Source organism: Monodon monoceros, unplaced genomic scaffold (genome assembly GCF_005190385.1).
Source record: "Monodon monoceros isolate NGI ecotype Baffin Bay Population unplaced genomic scaffold, NGI_Narwhal_1 Super_Scaffold_21, whole genome shotgun sequence".
Taxonomy (NCBI): Eukaryota; Metazoa; Chordata; class Mammalia; order Artiodactyla; family Monodontidae; genus Monodon; species Monodon monoceros.
Window position 1 is genome coordinate 128,577,829 of NW_021703778.1, and position 24,514 is coordinate 128,602,342.

The 24,514-nt window shown below is 49.4% G+C and overlaps 1 protein-coding gene across 5 annotated transcripts in view; it reads left to right on the forward strand.

Moving 5' to 3' along the window:
- Positions 1-24,514, forward strand: part of SAMD4A (sterile alpha motif domain containing 4A) — a 234,979-nt gene that overhangs the window by 194,092 nt on the left and 16,373 nt on the right. For all 5 annotated transcript variants that reach the window (XM_029237922.1, XM_029237921.1, XM_029237918.1 and 2 more), the window contains 6 exons: positions 1,332-1,418; positions 9,384-9,717; positions 11,973-12,058; positions 16,956-17,074; positions 21,385-21,586; positions 22,931-23,057. In XM_029237922.1, coding sequence (XP_029093755.1) covers positions 1,332-1,418; positions 9,384-9,717; positions 11,973-12,058; positions 16,956-17,074; positions 21,385-21,586; positions 22,931-23,057 — 955 coding nt within the window. The remainder of the gene's footprint in view (positions 1-1,331; positions 1,419-9,383; positions 9,718-11,972; positions 12,059-16,955; positions 17,075-21,384; positions 21,587-22,930; positions 23,058-24,514) is intronic.

Below are 24,514 nucleotides of genomic sequence, written 5' to 3' on the forward strand. Positions count from 1 at the left end.
AAGAGGAGATTATACCATTTGGGGCATGGCTGGTCTGGACGCGGACCTCCCAGCAGATCCTGGTTTCCCACTGCGTATTCAGTATCCACAGTTAACCTCTGCAGGCCTGGCTGAATGCCAGTATTGAGCTGTAAGACAAAGCCCAGAGTCACTGCACATTCTCAGAGAATGAAAGGCCCTAATTTCAACTTCCTAACACTTCTCCCACTGCTTTTTTATCTCGATCACTCCTTGAGATCCCCAGGACTGATGAGAACTTCTTCTAAGAGCATTCTTGTGTTTGGGTCAGAGTTGAGAAAAAAATCTCGGTCATCAGTTGTTCGACTTGAGAAAAAACAAGAAATAATTGACACAGAGGGCAAAGCCAGAGGCCAGCACAGACTTTTCAGAGTAAAAATTCACTTGAACCCAAAGTCAAGGCTAAACAGAAATATGCCCCCAGTGCTTTATCTTAAAGAGTGGGTTTAGACATGATTTGAGTCTTAATTTTCCTCAGTAAAGGCAATACCTCTGGTGTTCCCATCTTTAAGAGAAATTTGATGAATATTTGCGAGAGTCATCAGAAGTTTATATTAGAGAGCTGATTTGAGAAAGAACCTCCTATTTGGAAATTTGCAGTCTCTCTAGTCAACAAATGTTTAACTGAATCCTTGGGCTCACCACTGAGGCACAGTTAAGCAGATAAAATCCATAATCCTAACTGTGAATCCTAATCCTCTATCTGAAGTGATGACTGAAATATAGGTTTAAGTTCTCTATTCTAGTTTTCCTTATGGAGAACCAAGAGGGGCTGCAAACTGACAAAAACCAGCCTGTGTTGTCTGACACCAGGTGAGAACTGCACTGGATTTCATGTCTCCTCGAGATGGGTAAAGATAGGAAAGCTTTGAGAAAGCAATGCGTATCTCTCTATGGGGTTGGAACCTTCAGGAAAACTGGAAGGGACCGAAATGATAAAACCTGGACACAAGGAGTGAGTGTATGACCTAAAAGTCATCTTTTAAGAGTATGAAGAAATTTCATGCTGGATGGGATAATTGGCTATTTCTCGTTCTCCTAAAGGCCACAGCCAAGAGACACAGGCAAATATGTAGCCAGATGGAGTTAAAGTATTTAGTAAGAAGAGGTCGATGACAATGGATATTGAGGAGTTACAATATTTAGTAAGAAGAGGTTGATGACAATGGATGTTGAAGAGAGAGACAAATGAATATTTACTAGTCTGCACACACGTGGGAACCAAGAAGACAGTAAAGTACTAAATGTTTCCAAGAATCTCTAAGCTGATGCTTAAAAATATGTTTTTAAATATAACTTTTACTTCATTACAGAATGTTACCAAAGGTGCAAGACACAAAATTGTCATCAGTATTCAGAAGCTCAAAGAGAGACAAAACCTCCTGAAGTCTTTGGAAAGGGTAAGTTATTACCGGGTGATGGGCCACTTCCACCTTCATCGTGGGAAAATGGGCCAAGGGAGATTCTCAGTTGAAAGTGTCATGGGCAGATCTTGTAGAGAGTATCATGCTGTTTCCTTACCCAAGTCAGAAAAACATGAAATGATTTTGAAGTGAAGTTTCCTGGTTATACATGCTTCTATGTAATTTAACCGCTGAAATGGACTTATTCCCTGCATCCAGGCATCCCACAACTGGCCATCCCAGAGCTCTGTGGAAATGTTTTATATATATTCCCTTCTGCCTTTTATACATTTGTAGAGATGTAGGAGTGTTCAGCCCACAATCAGAGGCTGCAATCTTGACACATGAGTGTAGCGAACATACAGATGTGCTTCATTCCTGCTGTCCACCCAGGGAAGGATCTTATTTTGAGAAAAGCTGCCCCCAGAGTGGCAAACACCAAGTAAACCCCAGGCTTCAACAGAGAGGATCAAAATCATTTGACAGGCAGGCATGGTAGGCTCTCCAGAGAAAAATTTCAGGCATTAACTTACCAGAATGGCTCCCTGTGACTCTGATAGGAACCATCTCAAAAGTGCACAGTGCTGAAAAAGAGTTTATTCCATTGTTAAAAGCAGTTTATTCGCTGCTACCATCCCTTTTTGCGCACTGCCTAAGCATGTTCTCTTCCTATCATTGTATCTGGATGTCACCACAGTAAGGATGTCATTTTTAGGGCTTGGTGACTTTGTGAGTTCATCTAAGGTCCAAAAGAGAGCAGGCCTTGTGAGTCAGTGCTGCCTCAACCGCACTGTGGAGATCCTTGTATATTGCTGTCGGGAGGCAGCAACTGGGAGGCAGCTGGGAGTGGTGGGTGGGAAGGTACTGATATTTGCTGCCTTCAGAGCTTGGGTTGTAATCTCTTCCGGTAATCCCAGGGTGCCTTTGGAAGGGAGCAAAGTACTGAGGTAGAGGTGAGGCTAAAGCAAGTTTTGTAAGCACATAAACATTTTAATGTCATGGGAATTTTTTTTTTACCTTATTCACAAAGATGTGTGACAACATATAAAATTATGCTTAAGGCATATCTTATAAAATATAAAGTAATATGTAGTTACAGAATATACATCTTTATAAGGAAGGTGGGTTTTTAAACCTCTGGATGGATAGATAGAGGCTACTCATCGGCACCTCCTTGATGAAAGGCCTGTTCTTAGTTAAAGTGAATCACCAATGACAAGTAACCTATCCAAGCGAACTTGAAGTTGTTTTTGTTGTTCTTAAATTTATATCAACTCCTTTACCAGGCAGTTTGCCTAACAGAGTGATTACTGCCGTTTTTATATAACTGTTCTTTTTGGGGGAATATTCAACAGGCCAGCTTTCTCCTTATCTGTTAAAAAGCACAGAAAACATTTTACATAAGGATTAGATTGCTAAGCATTATGGTAAAAGAGCGATGTTTTCCGCACTATTTCTGGAGCATCCTTCAAGAGCTCATTCATATCCTCTTGTCACTGAGGATATGTACCCACCTGGGGGACAGAGAGATGGAGTTGCTGTTGGCTCCACTCCATGCAACGTTGGACCAAATCAGCACGTGGAAACACAAGGGCAGCAAGGTGGCTTGGGCCACCCTCACGTGCCACTGACTTTCTATCTAGCCTGTCATAAGTCGGTGACACTTTCTGTGTCCTATATTTCACACCTAGAATAATGTTGACTCCACAAAAAGACCTTCTCCCTGGGTCACTGGACTGGGAATGTTAAAAAGATGACAGGGCTTCCCTGGTGGCGCAGTGGTTGAGCGTCCGCCTGCCGATGCAGGGGACACGGGTTCGTGCCCCGGTCCGGGAAGATCCCACATGCCGCGGAGCGGCTGGGCCCGTGAGCCATGGCCGCTGAGCCTGCGCGTCCGGAGCCTGTGCTCCGCAGTGGGAGAGGCCACAACGGTGAGAGGCCCGCGTACCGCAAAAAAAAAAAGATGACAAATGTAATACAGAGTCTGAAAGCAGCTACTGGCCAAGGAGAAAGCATGATGAGTTTACTCGGTGTGACTTCTTTGAGGAGGGAAGCTGTGGACAACCACGTTGGGCTTGCTTGAGAACACCCGAGTCCAGACACCTGCGAGCTTGTCCCTTTGGGAGCTGATGGCCTGGGGGTGGGAGTGCAGCTCTCCTCAGCATCCACTGAGGACTCAGCCCCTGGCTCTGTTCCCTCTTCTCTGGGAGCCGCGCCTGTCCCGCTCTGCCAGGGAGAGGGTTGTCGGTAACCCGTTCCCACATAGGCCACCAGCGACAGGCTCCAATCAGCCATGTCTCTGACATTCCCAGACATCCTCAGCTGATGATGCTGTTGGAAACGCTGTCATCACGCCCTTGCCTCCTACGGCATTCTTACGTCACACAGAACCCAGAGATTTCTAAGGAGATGGCCGGGACCCCGCCCGTGGCTGAGTCCATAACCAGCAGCCACTGCAGATAAGCTCTAGGTCCAGAGCGCTTCCACTCAGTTACTGAACACTTACTGAGCTGCCTTGGACTAGATTTCCCCTGTCCACTGGAGGCTCACCGTGAGGAACTGGTGGTTCCCACCCTCGGGGAGCTCAGGACACGAGGTACCACAGATAGATGTGTAGTGGTGCTCTCAGAATCCAGCGTGATCCGCGTCATCGCTGAGGCTGGCGGGGACGTCTTCCTGGGATGAAACAGGCCACTCCGCCGCGATGAGGATGGAAAGCAGAGGGGAGCCAGTGCTGGCGGGAGGACTCGCTGGGAGCCCGTGGCCAGTGGTGGGCCCCTGAGCCAGGGCGGGGGCCGTGACGGTGGAGAAGGATGAGAGAGTCAGTTAGCGGGAGTCCGGGCATTGGCAGGAGGTGTGGGCTTGGGTGTCATGCGATTTGGGAACTGAAAATAGAGGAGGAGCTATAGCGTGGGAGAAATGGAGTTGAGTCTGGCGGATGCAGTCTGAGGTGCCTGTGGGACACCCAGGCAGAAACAGCAAGTCAGTGTCCAGGAGAACAAGTCTAGAGTCCACAAGGCTTTGAAAGGCTCAGCTGTGGGTCGTTTGTGTGTGAGTGGTGGTTGGTACCCCCAGAAGTGTGTGGTGAGTGATGAGAGCCGAGAAGAGACCCTGGGTGGGGGGCAGCAGAGGACATGGAGGGACCAAACAGCGACAGATCCCTGAGGGTCAGAGAGCGAAGGAGGGACCATGGAGGGGTCACATCCCATGAGGACTGTCACTGCCCCCTGGAAGTGGCCACCAGTAGCTCACTGGTAGCCATGATGAGTAGGGTTTCAGAGAGATGGGAGGGGAAGCAGAAACCCAAGAACCGGCGAGCATGAAAGGATATCGAAGCTGTGGGGTAGGCAGTGTAGACTTCTCAAGGTATTTGGTAGAAAAGGAAAAGGAAAGATTAGAATGGTCACTAGGGCAGATTTTCCAGCATTTATCTTTAATAATGAAAATGTTTCCATGTGCTTTTATTTACTGTCTTTTTTCAACTGACTCCCAAATGATGAAGTTGAACCATTCTCTGAGCCTGGGAACCTGGCCTGGAGAAAGGAGACACACACACACACTCACACACACACATACACTCGCACACGCACACACACTCACAATCATCACTCACACACATACACTTCTGTGTTGCCACTGCTCCCTGTCCTGGCAGTATCCTCACGCTGCATGGGTCCCGGTAACCGTAAGCATCTTAGGGCAAAGGTTCTCTCATATTTGTTTTTACAGCCCCAGTGTCTGACAGTGCCCGGCCCGTAGGGAGAATACGGTTAAGTAGACGCAGGAGTGCTATCTGTACGGTGAGGAGCCCAGTGCTTCTCACACAGAGAGAAGGATAGAGCCATGGGAAGTTACGTAAGTGCCGGGGCCGCCACTGGCAGCCGAAGCTCTCGCTTCCAGATGATGTGCCCCTTGTGGCTGTTACATGCCCCTAGAGAGGCTCTGAACCAGTCTTCCTCCAAGACCTAAGAAAGCCAGGCCAGGAAGGCTGGGATAGTCAGATTGTAGCCTCCTTCCCACTTGTCGGCCCTGAGCTGTGCCTGCCTGAATGGACTGCTGTACAGGAAGGACCCGCCTTCCCACTTCTGCTCTCACGTGAGCTCCTTGGCTCTGCACGGGAGTTAACGGGCAGCTTTGCTTCTTTTTGTGTTCATAACACAGGAGTATATTCATGGTATGAAGGATCAGTAGAGACTTGGGCTGATTCCCTGTTTTTGTCAACATGGAGAATTCATTCCCACAGCCAGTCGAGGGTACAGGATTGAGCTAGCTTCCTTCTCAACTTGGGCCCTCAGTGCTGAGTTCCGGACTTCACTCTGAAGAGTCAGGAATGTAACCGGATGGTCATAGTGCCACCCCACGGAGGCTGGCATAAGCAGGAGTATTGCCAGCTGGTCACAAGCCAGGTGTTGTCTTTGAGACAGTGGCTTTGAAGTCAAAACAGAAGTCAAGCAAAGCATGATTCCTGATTGTGATATTTTCAGAAAGTGTCCAACGTTATTCATTATGTTTATGGTTTCCTTGTTGGTGTAGTTGTCCCCAGTAGAATAAGATCTGAACTTGGGACAAGTATATGCTCCCTGTTTGAAGGAGTTCGGCTCTTAGCATAACCCAGATCTCCTTCCCCATCACTGAGTAACTACAGAAGCCTTCATGCCACGTGACGAGAGCAGACAAGGTTTCAGTGGCAGTCGACAGAGTATCACAAGTGTGCATTAGCTCCCCTCAGTGGTAGCTGCCACGCGGGATGGCACAGCAGGGGTACACGTGGTCACCCAGAGGGGCCTGCCAGCTCCGCCTGCCCAGCCCCCTTTCATGGGGAAGCCTCATCCCTTCTGTCTCCTCTCCTTTCCCCTCCTCAGTCAGGGCTGACCTTCCACACCCAGGTGCTGGCTGGGCGGTTGGCAGAAACTGGAGGACCTCGAGGCAGGGGTTGCCCAGTTGGCGCACAGTTTGGTCAGAAAAGGCGGCAGGGGCTCTTCTGGCATAGGTCAGCTAGCTTGCCTCCCTGTGTCACGCCCTGATAGATCACCAGGTCCAAAGTCAAGGAACCAGTCACGTGACAGCATCAGACTCTGGGAAAGGGCTGGTCCAGCCTGGGCAGTGGGAAAACTGGGAATGACCAGGAGCGTCCTGACTCACGCATCAGGCTGGCAGACACAGGCTGCAGGCTGGTCTCACCACACACGGCCCTCTCCGCCAGGTTTAGAAGGAAGAGGGTAGACTCTCTGAAGCCTGCCTCTTTAAAAGGAAAATGGGATTCTCTCCCCTGAAATAGGTGGGATAGTGGCCCTGGCCAGGTTTGAGACAGTTCTGGTGGCTACTTAACATTTCACTTCCCTCCGAATCCCTGGGTGCCAACTAGGCTGAGGCACAGTTCAGGCTCTGCTTCCAACCCGCGAACAAAGCAGGTTCCCACCAGCGACGGGGCGGGCTGTCGGTGCTTTGCTGCCCAGAACTGAAACATGCCTGTCCAAGGCTACGTCCTCAGATTTCCTCTTTCTAACTGATTGATGGGCGGTCTGGGTGTAGAAATGATCACGTTCCATGAGCTTGTGTTCCTTGACATCATCAAGCAATTTTTCTTGGTAAGAGAGGATCCCAGGAACGGGTTGGTACTCATACTTCAGGCTTTTAAAATTATGTCCTTGCTATTCTGGGCTCTCAGAAGATTAAATACTTCATTAGTAATCAGGGCCCTGGTAGTCACGGTCCTTCCCGGGCCCCGGGCAGAGGTCTCCTGCCTAAGCATTGGGCAGCACTGTGGCAGGGCAGGTCCACCCACCACACCACGGAAGACCCCCCAACCCCTGACCTCCAGCCCCAAGCATCTGAGCCTGTTCTGTGCCTCTGCGAGCATCGGGCAAACAGATAGATGTCTACCAGAATCAACTTTCACTCCTTTTTCTAATAAATAATGCCCAGGATATAAAACTCTATGTATAGGAGGATCTAATTTTATTATATAAAGCCATGTATGTATTACAGACGATTATATACATTACAGGCATACCTCGCTTTATTGCACTTCGCACATACTGCCTTTTTCTTTTTTCTTTTTAACAAATTGAAGGTTTGTGGCAGCTCTGAGTTGAACAAGGCTTTTGGAGACATTTTTCCAACAGCATTTGCTTATTACTTCATGTCTCTATGTCACATTTTGGTAATTCTCACAATATTTCAAACTTTTTCATTATTATTATATTTGTTATGGTGATCTGTGATCTTTGATGTTACTATTGCAAAAAAATTATGACTCATTAAAGGCTCCAGTCATGACTAGCATTATTTAGCAATAAAGTTTTTTTTTTTTTTAAAGACTTCTATTTTATTTATTTATTTTTTGGCTGCGTTGGGTCTTTGTTGCTGCACGCAGGCTTTCTCTAGTTGCGGTGAGCGGGGGCTACTGTTCGTTGTGGTGCGCGGGCTTCTTACTGCGGTGGCTTCTCTTGCTGCGGAGCACGGGCTCTAGGCGCGCGGGCTCAGTAGTTGTGGCTCGTGGGCTCTAGAGCGCAGGCTCAGTAGTTGTGGCGCACGGGCTTAGTTGCTCCACGGCATGTGGGATCTTCCCGGACCAGGGCTCGAACCCGTGTCCCCTGCATTAGCAGGCAGATTCCTAACCACTGTACCACCAGGGAAGCCCCAATAAGTATTTTTTAATTAAGGTATGTACATTGTCTTTTTTAGACATAACGCTATCGAATATTTAATAGACTATAGTGTAGTGTAAACATAACTCTTATATACACCAGAAAACAAAAAACATTTGTGTGACTTGCTTTATTGAGATAACTGGTTTATTGAGGTGGTTGGGAACCAAACCCGGAATATGTCCAAGGTCTGCCTGTATAGTATATACAGTTCTCATCTCATGTAGAAGAAATTCTTGCATCCCTGCCCCAGACTGCTGACTCCTACACTCAGGCCCCCATGGCTCCTTGGACCTCATTTTCCACCCCTCCCCTCCCCCACCCTGTTCTACCCCAGCCCTCCTTGCTGTTCCTCACACACTCCAGGCTCCCACCTCAGTGCCTGTGCCCTCTGCCTGGAGCACTCCTGGGAACCTGCAGCTCAGGCTCAACTGGGTTCCTGCTCCAATGTCACCCCGTCACGGAGCCTCCCCTCCCAGCAGCCCTGCCCTGTGCCTTAGTCTCTAGCATGACGAATGTTCATCTCATGGCAGGATGTAAACTCCCTGAGGGAATCCTACTGGCTTTCTCGCCATATCCCCATGCCTAGCCCAGTGCACAGCAGGTCAGAACACCCAAAACATACTTACAGATTTAACAAAGAAGCACATAACGCTGAAACCTGCAGCTTTACAAATATTAACATCATCACAACCACCTGATGAGGCAGGTCCTGCTGTTACCTTCATTTTATCCACAGGGAAACTGAGGTACAAGGAGGTTAAGTCATTTACCCAAGGTCACACAGCAGTGTCAGAATTCAAACCCAGGCATCTGTCCTAGACTCTGTGCTTTTAACCACTGCCTGTGTTGCTTGTGTCATTCGCTGAATGAAGGTGTGAATGAGCATGTTCCTTCATCTAAAACAAATCACATGCAGGTCAGGAAGCCACCATGTGACCCTGTATAACTTTGTTATACAGCTTCTAAAGTGTGTGAATGTAAACTAAATAAATGCAGTTTAAAGAAAGGCATTGAGGAAGCCAGGGAAGGAAATGTACCAAAATCATTTTAGTGATCATCACTAGATAGTGGGATTTTAAAGTGATCATATTTTCCTTGCCATACCTGTATGTATTTTCCAAGTTTTCTGCCTGGGCTAACAATAGAATGATTCAGTTTTAAATGGTTGCTCTTCCAAAGAACATTCTAATGAAGGGGTCAGCAGCCCTGAGCCCTGCGTGGGAACAGCTCGGGGAAGAGGCGGGGCGGCATGGAGGAGGGTCACCCAGTTCCTGACCCTCATGGAGGTCTTCTCCCTCCGACCATCCAGGACATCATCGAGGGGGGCAACCTGCGCATCCCCCTCCAGGAGCTGCACCAAATGATCCTGACTCCCATCAAGGCCTACAGCTCCCCAAGCGCCACCCCCGAGGCTCGCCGCCGGGAGTCCCAGGCCTCACACCCTCCTTCGCTGATGGGCCCGGAGAGCCAGAGCCCCGACTGCAAAGAGAGCGCCGCGGCCGCGGGAGCCACGGCCACTGCCTCGGCTGGGGCCAGTGGCGGGCTCCAACCGCACCAGCTGAGCAGCTGTGACGGGGAGCTGGCTGTCACCCCCCTGCCAGAGGGGGATCTCCCTGGGCAGTTCACACGTGTCATGGGGAAAGGTAGGACCCGATTCTCCCGCCTCCCCTTTCCTCTTCTCGACACCACTGACCAGAGCTCCCAGTTCCCGAGAACCTTCCCCAGGGCGCTAGGCGAACTACCAGAGTACATGTCATTAGCCCATTTTACAGATGAGGAAAGTGCGGCCCGGAGAGGTTAAGGTATTTGGATCTGAACTTCAAGCTCTCTGATCCCCAAAGGCGTCTTCCTTCACCCTGGCTCCCTTCTCTCCCACTTCCTCAGACCAGGGCCTCCTGGGCCCTGCTGGCGGAGCGCTCATTGGGCCTTTGGACGCTCAGGCGGAAGGCAGCGTTCCCACGGGCCACAGAAGGTACCACAGCCACACTGTGTGTGTCTGTAGGGCAGCATAGAATTCCCACGTGGTCCTTCGGGTAAGAGCGCCCCTTCTGCCTGCGACTGCCCTGTGCCCGGCCCTTGTGCACATATCCTTGACCCTGTCTGACACTAGAATAATTTGTGCTTGATGGGGTATTTCTCAAAAAATCTCGATTATTTAAAAAATGTAGCGAATACCAGTACTTTTCCTTTGGGAAGGGGAAACAAGTTTTTTCTCCTTCCATTGTGCAATATTTCAGACCATTTAAAACTGGGTTCTAACAAAAAGGACAGCTGAATCTTACAGGCGCAGTGAGACACTCCCTATGGTACATGTCCTTAAAAAGACTGAAATCTGTAGAAATCTGGCTCAGAGGAGATGGTTTGTAGCATCCCTTGGAGCTGAAATGCTGGTAGCTTCCTGGTCAGGGTAGGTCCCGCCACCTTCTCACTCTCCCCCACCCCCAAGTGGGCTCTTTGCTGTGTGGATTAGAGCAGATGGCCCCATGGGTGGAGGTACAGGTGGGCGTGGTTACCTGAGAGTGTGGTACATCACCCCCCTTCCCTGTGACAAGACCCATGTGGGCTCTGCCCTCAGGGGACTCGCAGTCCTCTGACATGGTGTCTTTTTAAATTTTAACTACTTTCAAATAAATTATAAAATTAATTCATGCTCTACATAAAAAATCAAAGCTAAACAAAATAGTGAAAGGTGAAAAATACGCCCACCTCCACCCCAGGCCCTGCCATCTTCGTCCTCAGAGGTAACCATTCTAAACGGTGCGGAATATCCCTTCAGAAACATTATAATCATATACAAGCTCATGAGCATCCTTTTTACACACACACGGGTCTTGCTTACATGTTTCTCTGCAGCTTGTTTTTTTTACATTATATGCTTTCAGTATTTCTAGCAATACAAAAGCACCACCTCATTCTTTTTTAAAGGCTGCATACTATTCCCCTGTGTGCATAAACCATAATTTAACAGGGCCACAATTAATGGGCATTGAGATGGTTTCCATGTTTTGTTATTACCAACAATGCTATACTGAAAATCTACGTGAAATGGTATAAATGGGATTCTATGACAGATTGGTTATGCAGGATTAAGGAGAGAAAGGAATCCTGATGCCAGGTTTCAAGCTTCATGGCGAGGCATTTTTACTTCTCACTGACGTCTTTGTCAAACCATCTCCACCTGGCCTTCTAAACATTCCCATCAAAATCAGAGCATCAGGGCCTCTAGGATGAGAATAGAATGGGCTACACTAGCGTGGCCATGACCTGTCCAGGGGGGTTGTGTCCTCCACCTGCAGACTAGCTCTGCTCTGTCTCTGCGAGAACTTCCTTGAGTGTGTAGGTGAATGTGAGCCTGTGCATGTATAAATGTGGGTATCACTTTGAGAAAATCACCCTCCTGTGATTGAGTAGCAGGCTCCCCGCTCATGTGCGTGCCCACACACCTCACATCCTAAAAGATGTGCCAGCCTCGCTCCTCCAAATGAGATGTGCGGCTCATTCATAAAATTATGGCTCTTGCTCTCTGATAAGGGCTGATGGTCTTTAATGCCTTTGAACTCCCTCTCCAAAGGAACCTCTTTCAAAGACAGGGCTCCTGACGCTGCTGCATTCTTCCTCTCCCAGAGTGGGCAGGGTTGCAGAAGGCTTAATATAGAATGGTATGCGTGGAATTAACCAAAGGGGCTTCTGGAGGCAAGGGCTCCTGTGGTAACCAAGCCTTTGACTTCAGTGGAATGAGGAGCCTCCTGGCCTTTTTTGTGAACGTGACATAAAGCCACAGTCACACATACCTCTCAAAATATTGGTCCTGAAAGGAAATCAGAGGCAGATCTCAGAGGTTAGGATGGGTGTACATTTCTCTAATTCACCTTCCCTTTTTTATTTTTTTAATTCCCAGTGTGCACACAGCTCTTGGTCTCCAGACCCGATGAGGAGAATATAAGTTCCTATTTACAGCTCATAGACAAGTGTCTAATCCATGAGGTGAGTAGTGACAGGTTTCACAAAACTGCTTTTTCTCATTGCTTAAAAGTGGTTCTCAGAGTTTCTGTGGTATGATCATTTGGGTCTCCAACACCTTGTGTTTGAGTCGGGGGGTCATTAATAATAGCTCGGGCAGAACTTGGCTGTGGTGGCTTCAAACCTAAACGTAGCTTGCGTATTACTCTGGGGTCCAAAGATTCACCTGGACTGAGCTCTGACTTGGGGGCAAATGCCTGAGAGAAACGTCCGGCTCCGGAAGCCTGCCCGAGGGACCGAGCCTGGGGAGGCCGACCACAGTCCTGCCACCTAGCCCCGGGGGTGTGGAAACATTTCCCCTCTGAGCTCAGGAAAATTGGAGGAGGGCGGGGAGAAAAGGAGAGCGTTCAGAAGAAATAACGTGTGTCTGTGTGTATGTTGTTTGGTGGTTATTCTGCTGTATTTTGACTTGTGATTCTTATAAGAATTGGTTTTATTTTTTTAAATTTTTATTGGAGTAGAGCTGATTTACAATGTTGCATTAGTTTCTGCTGTACAGCAAAGTGAATCAGCTATACGTATACATATATCCACTCCTTTTTAGATTCTTTTCCCATAGAGGTCATTACAGAGTATTGCGTAGAGCTCCCTGTGCTATGCAGCAGGTCCTTATTAGTCATCTATTTTATATAAAGCAGTGTGTCTATGTCTGTCCCAATATCTCCCAGTTTATCCCTCCCCCCACCCCGCTTTCCCCCTTGGTAACCGTAAGTTTTTTTTTTTTTAACATCTGTGACTCTGTTTCTGTTTTGTAAATAAGTTCATCTGTACCATTTTTTTAGATTCCACATATAAGTGATAACATATGGTATTTGTCTTTCTCTCTCTGACTTACTTCACTCAGTGTGACAATCTCTAGGTAGCCTCCACCCAAACTCCCACTCACCCTTTTCAATGTCCAATCCTGACACTGCTCTCATTTGGGCCAGCAAAAAAACAATAGGAAGGAGAGAAGGCAAGAACAGGGGATGGATTTTAGAGCTCATTCATTCTGTAGATATTTATTAAGTACCTAGGTCCTGCCCCCGGCTAGGGAGCTTCCTGTGGGAGGGGAGTGGGTGAGACAAAAGGAAAACAGGTCATCACACATATGACAATAAGGCCACCTCCGAGGAACTGGAGCCCAGGAGGTGTGGCGGGCACCTACCCAGAGCCCAGAGGCACTCCGTCCAAGCTAGACCTGAAAGGCGAGCAGAATCTTAGTGGGAAAGTCTTGGTCCGTGAGGAAGCGGAAGAGAGCAGTCAGGCAGAGGGAGCAGCGCTCCGAGGGGCCAAGGATGCTTGGAGTAGGCTTCAGCGGGGTCTGATCAGGGGAGCATTTACATTTCTGAAAAAGCAAACCAGAACCCTGCTTCCTCTCCCACGCCCACACTCAGCACTGAGCCTTGAAGATACTGCAGGACAAGTTCCCTCCCACCTCGCCTCCAGTCTGCTGAGCCCAGGAGACAAAGTAACCAGTCCTCCAGCTGCCTCCGTTGGATGGTGCACTAGCTTCCTAATTGGTCCACACCAGCCCCGACACTGTGGCCTGGTGCTTCTCCCTTTCCTGCCATCCTGCATGCCCTCCCTGGGCATCCCAGCTCTCCTTTCTGTGTCTTTCCCCTTTTCCTCCCTGGAGCTCCAAGTGACAGGTGCCAAGGTGGCCCCGTGTGGGCTCATCTCCCCTGACTGCAGTGGAGGGGGGTGCGTCACTGACGGGAGTCACGGGCAGAAAGGAGCTTGTGCCCTGTCCGCTTGCCTGCATTCGTGTCAGGATGGAGGGGCCTGCTCTCTGCTTCGGGAGGGAAAATGGTGTTTGAGGCTTTTTATGATTTGAGTTTGAGTAGAAGGAACATGTTTGAATAATTTTCCACAGCCTCGGGTTATTCTGTGTGTGCAGAACCCACCCTCCCCGCGAGGCCCTGTCGAGGCACAGTCTCCATCCGGGCTGAAGACTCGCCGGGGCTCCGAGACACAGGGCTCCCTTTCACAGCCCGATCTTGCTGTTCTTTAGCCAGTGGATGGGAGGGTGTTGACTGCCGAGACACCTTCCTTCCTCCCCAGGGACAAAGGAGCCAACTCCCTAGAGGAGTAAAAGGACAGGAAAGTTCTGAATCTTATTTCTGAGACCAGTCACTTCATCTCCTGGATTATAAGCCCAGGCTTCTCGCCTCCTTTCCGTCTTGAGAAGGTTCTGGGAAGACGAGCTCTTGCCCCCTTTATGACCCTTGTAATCCAGCCACAAGAGCTGTAGGACACATCTTCATCCAGACAGACATATGGGTCTGGGCCTGACAGGGACAGAGGACTCAGAAGTGGCTGACCGGCTGCGTCTGGGCATTCTAGATTCTGGAGTCTTCCTTCCCCTCCAGCCCCCGAGGAGGCTGCTGCCAGCACAACCCAGAGCTGCCTGGAGCCAGCTGAGATGAGGCGCTGGCATCCCAGCTGATAGCAGAGCTCGCACAACTGAGTGCTATTTGCAGGCACACACGGGAAGCAGCTCTCAGAAATCACTCATTACCAGCCATGGTCTAGCTCCTCTCCAAGCCTCCCAGCCGCAGCTCCCAGGGCTGAGAACAGCCACACACTCAGCACTCCTGAGGGGCCCGTTCCCCTCTGCAGCCCCAGCTACGTGAGCCTGTTGCCCCGCTGCTGAGTGGATGAGCTGACCTCTCTGAGGGGGCATAAACATTTCCATCTTCTTGGGTGCTCCTTGCCGCCATGGGAGATGTCACATATGAACCAGTGTCCCTGGAAGCGCTTTGAATGCACGTCTGTAAAGTGAGCCATTTGCTCCTTTGTCGCTTGGAAACTCAGGTGGGCTCCAGACCAGCTCAGTGTTGTAGTTTTGAGACCTCGAAGACATTGGTTGGAGTTTAAGGCCAGGGTTGAATACCAAAGCTTATGAATGTGATGGACTTTCATATGCTGCCACCAAAGGGCTGGTCCGTGCAACCGAAAAACCTAGTCAGGGTCTGTGGGTAGCACACAGTGAACCATGACGAAGAGCGAGGCATGTTCTGAGTATCCTAAGTGCCCTTCGTGTGTGAGTTTCATTTAATCCTTACAAGATCCCTTTGATGAGGTATTATTAACCTGAGTTTTTAGAAGGAGCTGAGTCTCAGGTAGAGGAACTTGCATAAAGATGTGCAGGGATTCAAGCCCTGCCCATTTGCATCCAGAGGCTTCCACTGACCCACTGGGCTGGACTCTCCTCTCCTCCCCAAGTCATCTTGACCAGCGCACCTGCATCTTGTGTCCTCGCTCAACATTTGGCTGAATAAGCTGGTCAGAGGCAGAATCTACCCTTCCCTTTATTAGTCTAGCAGAAATGCTTGCCTTTTGCAGTTTTTGAAGCTATTCCTGTATAGCTGGACACTCGCTGAACATCACCAGCAAATGAGAGGGACCACAGAGGAGAACCACATCCTCACCTTTTAGCCGTGAGACCATCCACCATGCACCTTAAGGCGTGTCAGCACATTTTTCTCTAACGGGGCACTGAGTGCCTGCTGGGGAAGTCCACCTTGATGACTGTGCTCAGTGGCATCTGGCTAAGGTCAGCCAGGAGGAAGGGGTTTGCAAGTCGTCAGTACCTTCTCCGCAATATGACAAACGTCTTCTTGCTTTTGTTCACATAGCTCTCCTGTGTTCAGGTCCTTAAAGATGAAATGTCATTGGAAGAAAATAAAACTGTCATTTTTTTCTGTCTGTTTAAGGAATCTGTTTCCTTTATGGGAAACAGACATATAGTCTGTTACTCTAAGTATTCATTTATTTCTACTTAAAGTATTTCATGCTTTATTGACAAAACTACTTGGGTATGGTATCTCCATCACTGTTACTGCTAGTCAGTCAGATCCAGTGGATTTATGACAGTGCGTGGACCACAGTTCTAAGCACTTGACAGGGGTTTCCTATATTGCGTGTGTGGTCCTCACCATCTAGAACACTGCATGGCCATGGCTTATCTGCAGCAGAATTCCCAGGGCACTTGCTGCAAACACAAACCCCCTAGACTCCTCTCCATATCTATGAAATCAGGCTCTGGTGGGGAGAAGGGGTTCAGAAATCTGCATTTTAACAGTCTCCTGGGGGGATCCTAATATATCATGAATTTGAGAGTCCCTGCCTTGGGGTCTCACAGCCCCTGTGAAGTCCTTCCCTGGGCTTCGCTTGTGTACATAAGGCTGTACACACAAAGACACATGATATAGGTGAGAGTGCGTTACGTATGGGGCAGTAGGCAAAGCATCCCCAAACACCAATTTTACTAGAAAAGACTTGAGAAGGCATCAGATCTACCCATTTTCCTAAACCTTAGACAAAATTTAGGTGAGGAATGGCGCACTGGGGTTGTGTAGAGCATGGGGCCCTTTGACTGGAGATTTCTCAGCAGAGGCCAGACACGCCGAGAGTACATTCCCTTTTCTGAAGCCCCACAGACCACTCCAGGGTGAACACACACCGTCAAGCAGATTGATTTTTTGGAATGGTTTAGCATTTCCATGGATTATGAAAATGCCTGTAAAAGCCCGAGTAGTCAACAATCAATTTTGGAATTCATTCTTGGTTAATAAACAGAGTCCAGAGTGGAGTCAGGGGAAAGTGGAAAGAGGGTATGGATCTGCCAGAAATGCAACCAGAATCGAGGGTTGTCAAAAGCTTAATGCATGTACCTTACCAGGCACCTCCAATGTCAAATAACTTGAATTTTCAGTACAGGCAGCTCCCAAATAAAACTGACTGCTGTTTGGAGCAGGTTGGAAACAAGGTGAAGAAAAGGCAGCTGCAGGACTCCGATGTTTCCCCGATTAATTGCGTGTTTCTCCCTCTAATGCCAGGCTGCGTCACCCATTAAAAAGTCCTGTTTGTTTTGCAGGCATTTACAGAGACACAGAAAAAACGATTGTTGTCATGGAAACAGCAGGTGCAGAAGCTCTTTCGGTCTTTCCCTCGGAAAACCCTTCTAGACATATCAGGATATCGACAGCAAAGAAAGTATGTTGGGATTTCAGTCTTTGTACTGCATGGTGGTTCCAGTACCTCACTGTCTGCTTAGGTTCCAGGGGCAGGACTACACAGGGCATCATTCCTTGTTTATCAGGGCGCCCTGTGACAAGTCCAGATCGCATTCCTTAAACAGGTGGGGTTGGGAAAAAGCTGTAGAGGGAAAGAATTCCCAGAGGAAGAGCTGAATGTGATCTTGGGCAACTCAATTTACATGGTCAAAATGACGGTATTAGTCTGGATGGGCATCGAGTGGGGAGTGGGTACGATTTAACGAATGTCCACAAAACACTTGGTGGTTTATCCACAACAGGGGGCTCTGAAAGGACAAAAACGGGTTGTTCTCTCCACACCTTAAGTGGTAGTGTAATTTTTTCTCCCTTCTGGCTGCAGACAAGCTAATTATAGTTGGTGGCAGGGTGAAGAGCCCAGTGCTAGTCTATTTTGGTCTGAGCTGCAATCTAAGAGTGGAGCAGTGCCATTCTTGATTTTTCATAGTACTTCAGCTTCTTGGATGCAGTTAAAAATAAGCCTCGTTGTACTTTAGAACCCATTACCTTAATCTGGTTTTAAATTGAGGAATCTAATTGCATATTAAAGGTGAATTACAGTGACAATCTGGGGGAGGAATCACGGGGAGGGGTAGAGGGAAGCCTTGAACAATGACAGGGAGTTTTGGGGAGACAAGGGAATGACGATGATGCAGATATGCTGAAAAATCAACATTCTGTTTTACTTTTTTCAACATGAGCAGATAAATACTCATTTTTTTCACTTGCACCTAGCAAGTTCTGAATTCATTTCTCAGTGCATATGTAGAAGCTCTGTCTGTGTTAAAATGTTGGGCATTTATTTGCATAAGTGTGCCTTGAAACATCACTGTTTTATAAATTACTTCAGGGAGATAAGGCCAGTTGGAACTTGTGAAAAGTCTTCATTGAAGATTAATGTAAAAATTGAAGTGTTATCATATTCCAGCACATATAACACAGTTATTTATTAAACAAACATTTAGCATGTACTTTGTGCCAAGTGGGTATCCAAGCACTTAAGAATATTAATACATTTAATCCTTGCAACAGCCATATGAGGTAGAGGTGCTTATTATCAACCCCAATTTACGGAAGAGTTGGGGGACAGTGGCATCCGGGATTTGGACCAGGCAGGCCAGCGTCAGCTCCAGAGTCAGTGCTCTTAACCACTGTGGTTGCCGGGCAGCTCTCCTGGTCCCCGGATGATGTGCAGAAAAGAGAGTCAGACAAAACAATACTCTATTGCCAGCTCCTTGGCCCCAAGCCTCCCTGGAGGGTTGGGCTGGACCACCTGTGCACCCTGAGGATTCCTGGGGGCCCAGATGAAAGGCGAGGCCTGCTCCTTAGCCTTCTTCCCTGGGGCTGCCCCCTTCCCAGGCTCTCCCTCTTCTTGACCCCCAAGAAAGGGGAGGAAGATCCGGACCCCTCTTGCAACACCAGGCCCTTGGGAGACAAGTTCCAAGAGGAAGAAAGAATTCAGAAGTTGAAGATGAAAACAGAGCTTTCAAGCTCTTTTGTCTTCCTCCCCAAAGTGCCATCCGCTGCTTCCGTCTGCCCTGCTCTGTCCTTGGTCCACATCACTGTTCCCCTTAACCTTGACTCCTCTACAATGTTATTAACTGATGCTTGAATTGGGCTAACCCAAGGTTTGCCAGATTGGTCCTCCTTTTATTGATTAGATCAGAATGAATTCAGTCATCAATTATGGATGTTCAACTGGAAGTTGCTGAAGCTCCAGAAAATAATTCATTCTCATAAATATTACCTCTGGGATCTTTTTATGCTATTAATTTGCTTTGAAGACCTGATTTTCCCATAATACAAAGGTAACTGCAGCCCAGCCCCTCCTTGAATTATCACAAATCCCAAATTAATTGGTTCTTATTAATGTTATTTTATCAGTCATTTCATGCATTTCAAGGAAATGAACTCAGTTGGTTAGATGTAGGAAAGCACAGAAAGACACAGATGGGCAGAGCAAGAGAATGAGAAATGAAAACTGACGTTTGTCACTTTGTTCTCTCCCTAGAAAGAATGATGATTTCATTAAGCCTAGTGATCTGAAGTGACTTAAGCTTTCACTCTGGTTACCAGCAGTGGCAACCCTCAGTAAGCCTGACTTTGTGATAACCAAGTTTAGGACACCACGGTGAGATCCACCGTCATTCGACGGCCTAACCAAATTCTCCCCTCCATCCAGCCTGTCCCCAAAATGTTCTGGGCTCTACCAGCTCTGCGAATGCTAACTTTAGGAGTCCACGTTTCTCCCGTGACTAAATGTCCCATTACAGAATCCTCTGCCTACATTATATTGCTTAAGAACACAGTCTTGCCTGCCTGGAAGCACAAATCATTTTAGCATCACTCGCTGACTGCTCTGTTTTGCATATGAAATAACTTTTAAAAAATCCAACCAAAAAGGAAGATGAGCAAAAAAGCTGTCTGCACTAAATAAGGAAAAATCTTAGGAGAATACTAAATCATCATACCAGGTGGCCAAAATCCTGGCTCCAAAAACCGAAGGACTAGTTTTCATAGTTTAAAAAACAAAAACAACCCCCCCCCCCAAAACAGCCACTTGATCCTTGTCTCCACCTGTCACATGTTGTCCATACTCCAGAGGAGGTCTCTTCCATCACTTGAGATTACTTCTGCTCCTCTGGGCCTGAATTTCTTCTTTCAAACCAAACATTTTAAACCTTAGTAAAAGAAGGAAGAAAGGGGGAGAATGGGAGAAAGAATGAGATAAACCAAGAGACCTAGAACCCGTGAGTGTCCTTCTCACCACGTGTACATGAGCCTCTGACTGGAATCGGGAACCATTCTTTTGGGTCACAAAAGCCTAGAAGTGGAAAAACACAGCCCAGAAATCAGTTGCCACCAGCTCACCGTGGCATTCTCTTCCCTGCTCCCGCCCGCCCCCCCCCCCCAGGAAATGTAGGAATTCTAAGGAAGAAACACTTTCTGAGATCAACTGTGCTGATGACTTAGATGCTCCACCCCACCACACACACACACACACACACACACACACACACACACACACACACACACACTCCTCTCTCCCTCAGGAAATAACTGTTTTGCAGCACCTCCCCTCCCCATCATCTGGTTAAACTACGTCAGCTCTGTCTCCTGGAGTCTCCACACAGGCTTGGTACAAACCTCCCCTGTGTGGCTGGGAAAGCAAGTCTATTCCATCTTGCGGCCATCGGAGGTAAAGCATTTTGACTGAAACATCAGTGAATGACTAAAGCTGACTCTTCTTGGAAAGAATGTGCTGGTTCCTGAAACCCTGCTGGCTGCTGTGCACCCTCCCAGAACTTGAGGACTGCTGGAGAGGACGAGTTCTTCGGCACTGAGGTCACCAGACCAATGGGAGCACGGTGTCCGAGCATGATGCCACGGGTCCGCGGCTGCCTCCCTGCGTGGACCCAGGCGAAGCCTGTGACCTCCGGGCCTTTCTCTGGGGAAGGCCTGAGGAGTGGGGAACAGTCGGTGTCCTAGGCCCAGAGTGATTGCAAACATCATCATCTTCATTCTCATATCCCTCCTCTTCACCTGGAGTCAGAGCCCCAGACATGGGGTCAGCTCTCCCATTTGGAGAGGTGATTATAATGCCAGAGACTCATTCATTCGTTCACTCAGCCCGCATTTACCGCCAGGGGCTGATCCAGGCAGGAGGGACCTGTAGGGTTGATGAGGACAGACACCATCTTTTTTCTCATGGAGCTTACGTCCTAGTGGGGCTCAGAGGCCACTCCTTGCAAGTCTGCTGTACAGACAGACATCAGAACCGGACTGTGGTCTGAAGGAAGGGGCACAGATCCTGGCTCTGCCGCTTTCTTACCGTGTGGCCTCTTGACGGGAACGTGAGTGTTCAGGGCCCGTGACATAGTGGAAGAAGGCTGTAGAGCACACGGGTTAACCTTCTGGGCTCATAGTCCAGCACTGCCCCCCAATGGCTGTGTGACTTTGAGAAATTATTAAGCTCTTTGTTTTACTTCTCCAGCTGTAAATGGAGATAGAGTGCCTACCTCATAGGATTGTCGTGAGGATTGAAGAATCAACATCAAAGTCCCAGGGCGGTGCACGTGATGTTAGCTCTCAGATGTTAGCTGTCATTTAGTCATAGAACCCTGACCCCCGTAGACCTCATAACGGTCAAAATGTGAGCAGACCCCAAGGAGGCATCCTGCTGGCAGCCCGGGGGTTGGGAAGGGCTGAGGGTGACTGATGGCCTCTGTTCTTCCCTCTTGGCTCTCACAGCCGCGGCTTCGGGCAGTCCAACTCCCTCCCGACGGCTGGCTCTGTGGGCGGTGGCATGGGCAGGCGGAACCCACGCCAGTACCAGATCCCCTCCCGGAACGTCCCTTCCGCCCGCCTTGGCCTCCTGGGCACCAGCGGATTCGTCAGCTCCACCCAGCGCAACACCGCAGCCAACCCCACCATCATGAAACAAGGAAGACAGGTCTGCTCGGCTCCGGGGAGGAGGGTGGGCAGGCCCAGCTCGGGGCCTGAGGCTCCGGACGTCCCCCCAGACAACCCCAAGGCGAGAGGAGAGGCCCAGGGGGGGCTAGACTGAGGACAGTTGTCCCCGTGGCTCAGAGGTTGTTTGCACTGTTTCTCGGGAAGACAAAGCGAGGCCACGGCAGCAACTGGCTTTGTGGGGATTTTGTTTAGGCTGCCCCACGACCGCTTTAACCTTGGGGCCCCTGCACACGGGGGGCCTTTAGGAAGAAATGCAAGACCTATTTCTTCTTTGCCTTGATCCTTGACCTGCCCCAGCAGATCCCACTGCCTTCCAAATTTGGCTTCCAGAGCATCTGAGGGCTTTCTTAGCCTTTTTATCTGAGGCAAATAGCTCCTTTGTCGTGGTCCCAGCTGTGGTGGAGAACCCACAGGAAGGAGCCTGAGAAAGGCTGTCAGAGGGAGAATTGAAACATTCTCAGGCGGTCAAGGCCAGGCTGCCCAGAGATTCTCGCCGTGGGATATAGAGCCACAACCTCCGTCCCCTGGGTCCTCGTCCCAGTACTCCCACCCAGCGCCTCCCACCTATGTAGCCCCTGCTTTGTGGGGACTCTGCAGGTCGGGGCTGGGGTTAGAGGGACACCAAGTGAGTCTGAGGTTCTGGGTTGTCATGAGAAACTAAGGGATGAGAGCTTGATTTACAAAACAGGAAACAGTTCCTGGCAAGACAGGCAGGATTCACTCCCCCCAGGGAAACAGCACAGGGTAGGAAAAAGCCCCACTCTCTGACCATTGTGGGAAGCCCCCAGATGGGTCCAAGAGGAAATCACTGCTAGGACACCCGCATAATAATAAACACACAAGCTGAGTTGTGCCAGCTCTTTGCCAGCTGAGAGGTTCTTTTTTCTCCTCCTTGCTTTGTAGTAAATTGTAAGAATCTCAGAGAGAAAATCAACTGAGAGCCCTGAAATAGTTTGTGCTCTTCGTTGCAGACATTTATAGAACTCCCCCCATTTCCTAGAAAAGTGATAGGAAAAGCAAAGGCAACAGAAGGGATAAAAAGAGTTTTGGAGCTAGCAAGGGAGATTGGTGTCCAGATTAAGTTGAGGCTTAGAGAGGAACCTGAGGCTAAGGACGTTTTGCCGGGGGGGGGGGGGGAGGCGGGGACTGAACGGAATCTAAAGCCCCTCTCTCTGAATAAGCAGATGGATTGCGCTGGCCTATAAGCCCTTTCCCAGAAGTTAGCAGAGAGTCCTCCCAGGGTACTTGCCTCCTGGATTCTGGCTGGGGGCCCCCCCCCGCAGGTGTCCGGACTAACGGGTTCTGCTTTCGTGTTTCTCCCTAGAACCTCTGGTTCGCCAACCCCGGGGGCAGCAACAGCATGCCAAGCCGCACCCACAGCTCAGTCCAAAGGACCCGCTCGCTGCCTGTGCACACTTCACCACAGAATATGCTGATGTTCCAGCAGCCAGGTAGGGCCCGGCCCTCCATCCCTCGCTCTCCTCTCGGGGAGGTCAGGTCGCCAAAATAGATGCCCCAGTGAACCCAGGCAGAAAGTGCTTAGCCTCAACTGTCACCGTGCATTCTTTTGAGCTTATAGAAGCCTTTCCTTTTTTAAACCGTGTCTTGCCGGCATGAATAGCGGCTGGTTGGCGGGGAGCCAGCACACGGAGCTCGAGTTGGTTGTGATCTGTTGGGGGTATTTTTGATCCTAGTTAGATTTCTAGATTGATGAACCCAGGGATATTACTGGGGGGGTTGGGGGGGTTTCATGTGTAGTGTGTGTGCCATTGGTATATACGTGGGGGAATGTGTAGATAGTGAGACAGAGAAAGAAAACTTGACAGTGTGGATGCTGAGAGACCTCCGCCTGGTTCGGGAGTTCCTTGCACACGTGACCGCTGATCCAGCCATCTTCCCTTTACTTGGTTAAAGAGCAGCTTGGTGCACCTCATGTCAATTTCACCTTTGCCCACGCCTCCTCAAACAGAGTAGCCAGAATTACATGCAGCCAACAGATGCCTGCACCTTCTTCTGTGCAGACAGTGACCTCTTAGACTCCATGAGTAATGCAAAGCCCCGCAAGCAATTACTACATGGGTCGCACCTGGAAGAAGGTCCTCACCCTGGGTAGACATGCTCTGTACCATGTCTTACAGGAGTTTGAGGGGAAATGTCACTGTGGCCTGGGTGGGCAAGGAAGCTTCTTAGAGTCATAGGTGAGCTTCAGGGAGCAGAGGGTGAAAAGATGGAAAGAGGAGCGTGGCGTTGCAAGCAGAAGGAGCTAAGAGAGCAAGACTGCAAGGGTATCGAGTCCCACGGCGGCTCGGCAGAGGGGTTAGGCTGAAGTAGCGGCAAGTAGACCAAGGGAGCTGGAAAGACTGCAGCCAAAGGTGGGATGCTGAATCCAAGGCCGAGGAGCTCAGACTCCAGCTGCTCTCAGTGAGGAATCGGTAAAAGATTTTGAGCAGGGGCGTCAGACAGGGCTAAGCATGGAGGAGTGAAGGGAAGGCAGGCTGGAGGAGGAGAGGCCACCAAGGAGAAGGGCGGGTGCCGATAGCAGGGAGCCACCAGGGCATAAGGTATGTCAGGAAAGGATGGGACGTCCACAGAGTCCAGATGCTGGTTTAAAGTTGCTTCTTGACGGGCTTCCCTGGTGACGCAGTGGTTGAGAGTCCACCTGCCAATGCTAGCGGACGTGGGTTCGTGCCCCGGTCCGGGAAGATCCCACATGCCGCGGAGCGGCTGGGCCCGTGAGCCATGGCCGCTGACCCTGCGCGTCCGGAGCCTGTGCTCCCCAACGGGAGAGGCACTTTTGTTTTAAAGCTCCTTTTCTTCATTTTGATACTTGCTGTTTTTCTTCCCAGGAAGAAATACTTGATAAAATTTTGGGGGTTGTGAAGGCCTTCTCCCTGGGTCATTTAGTCCC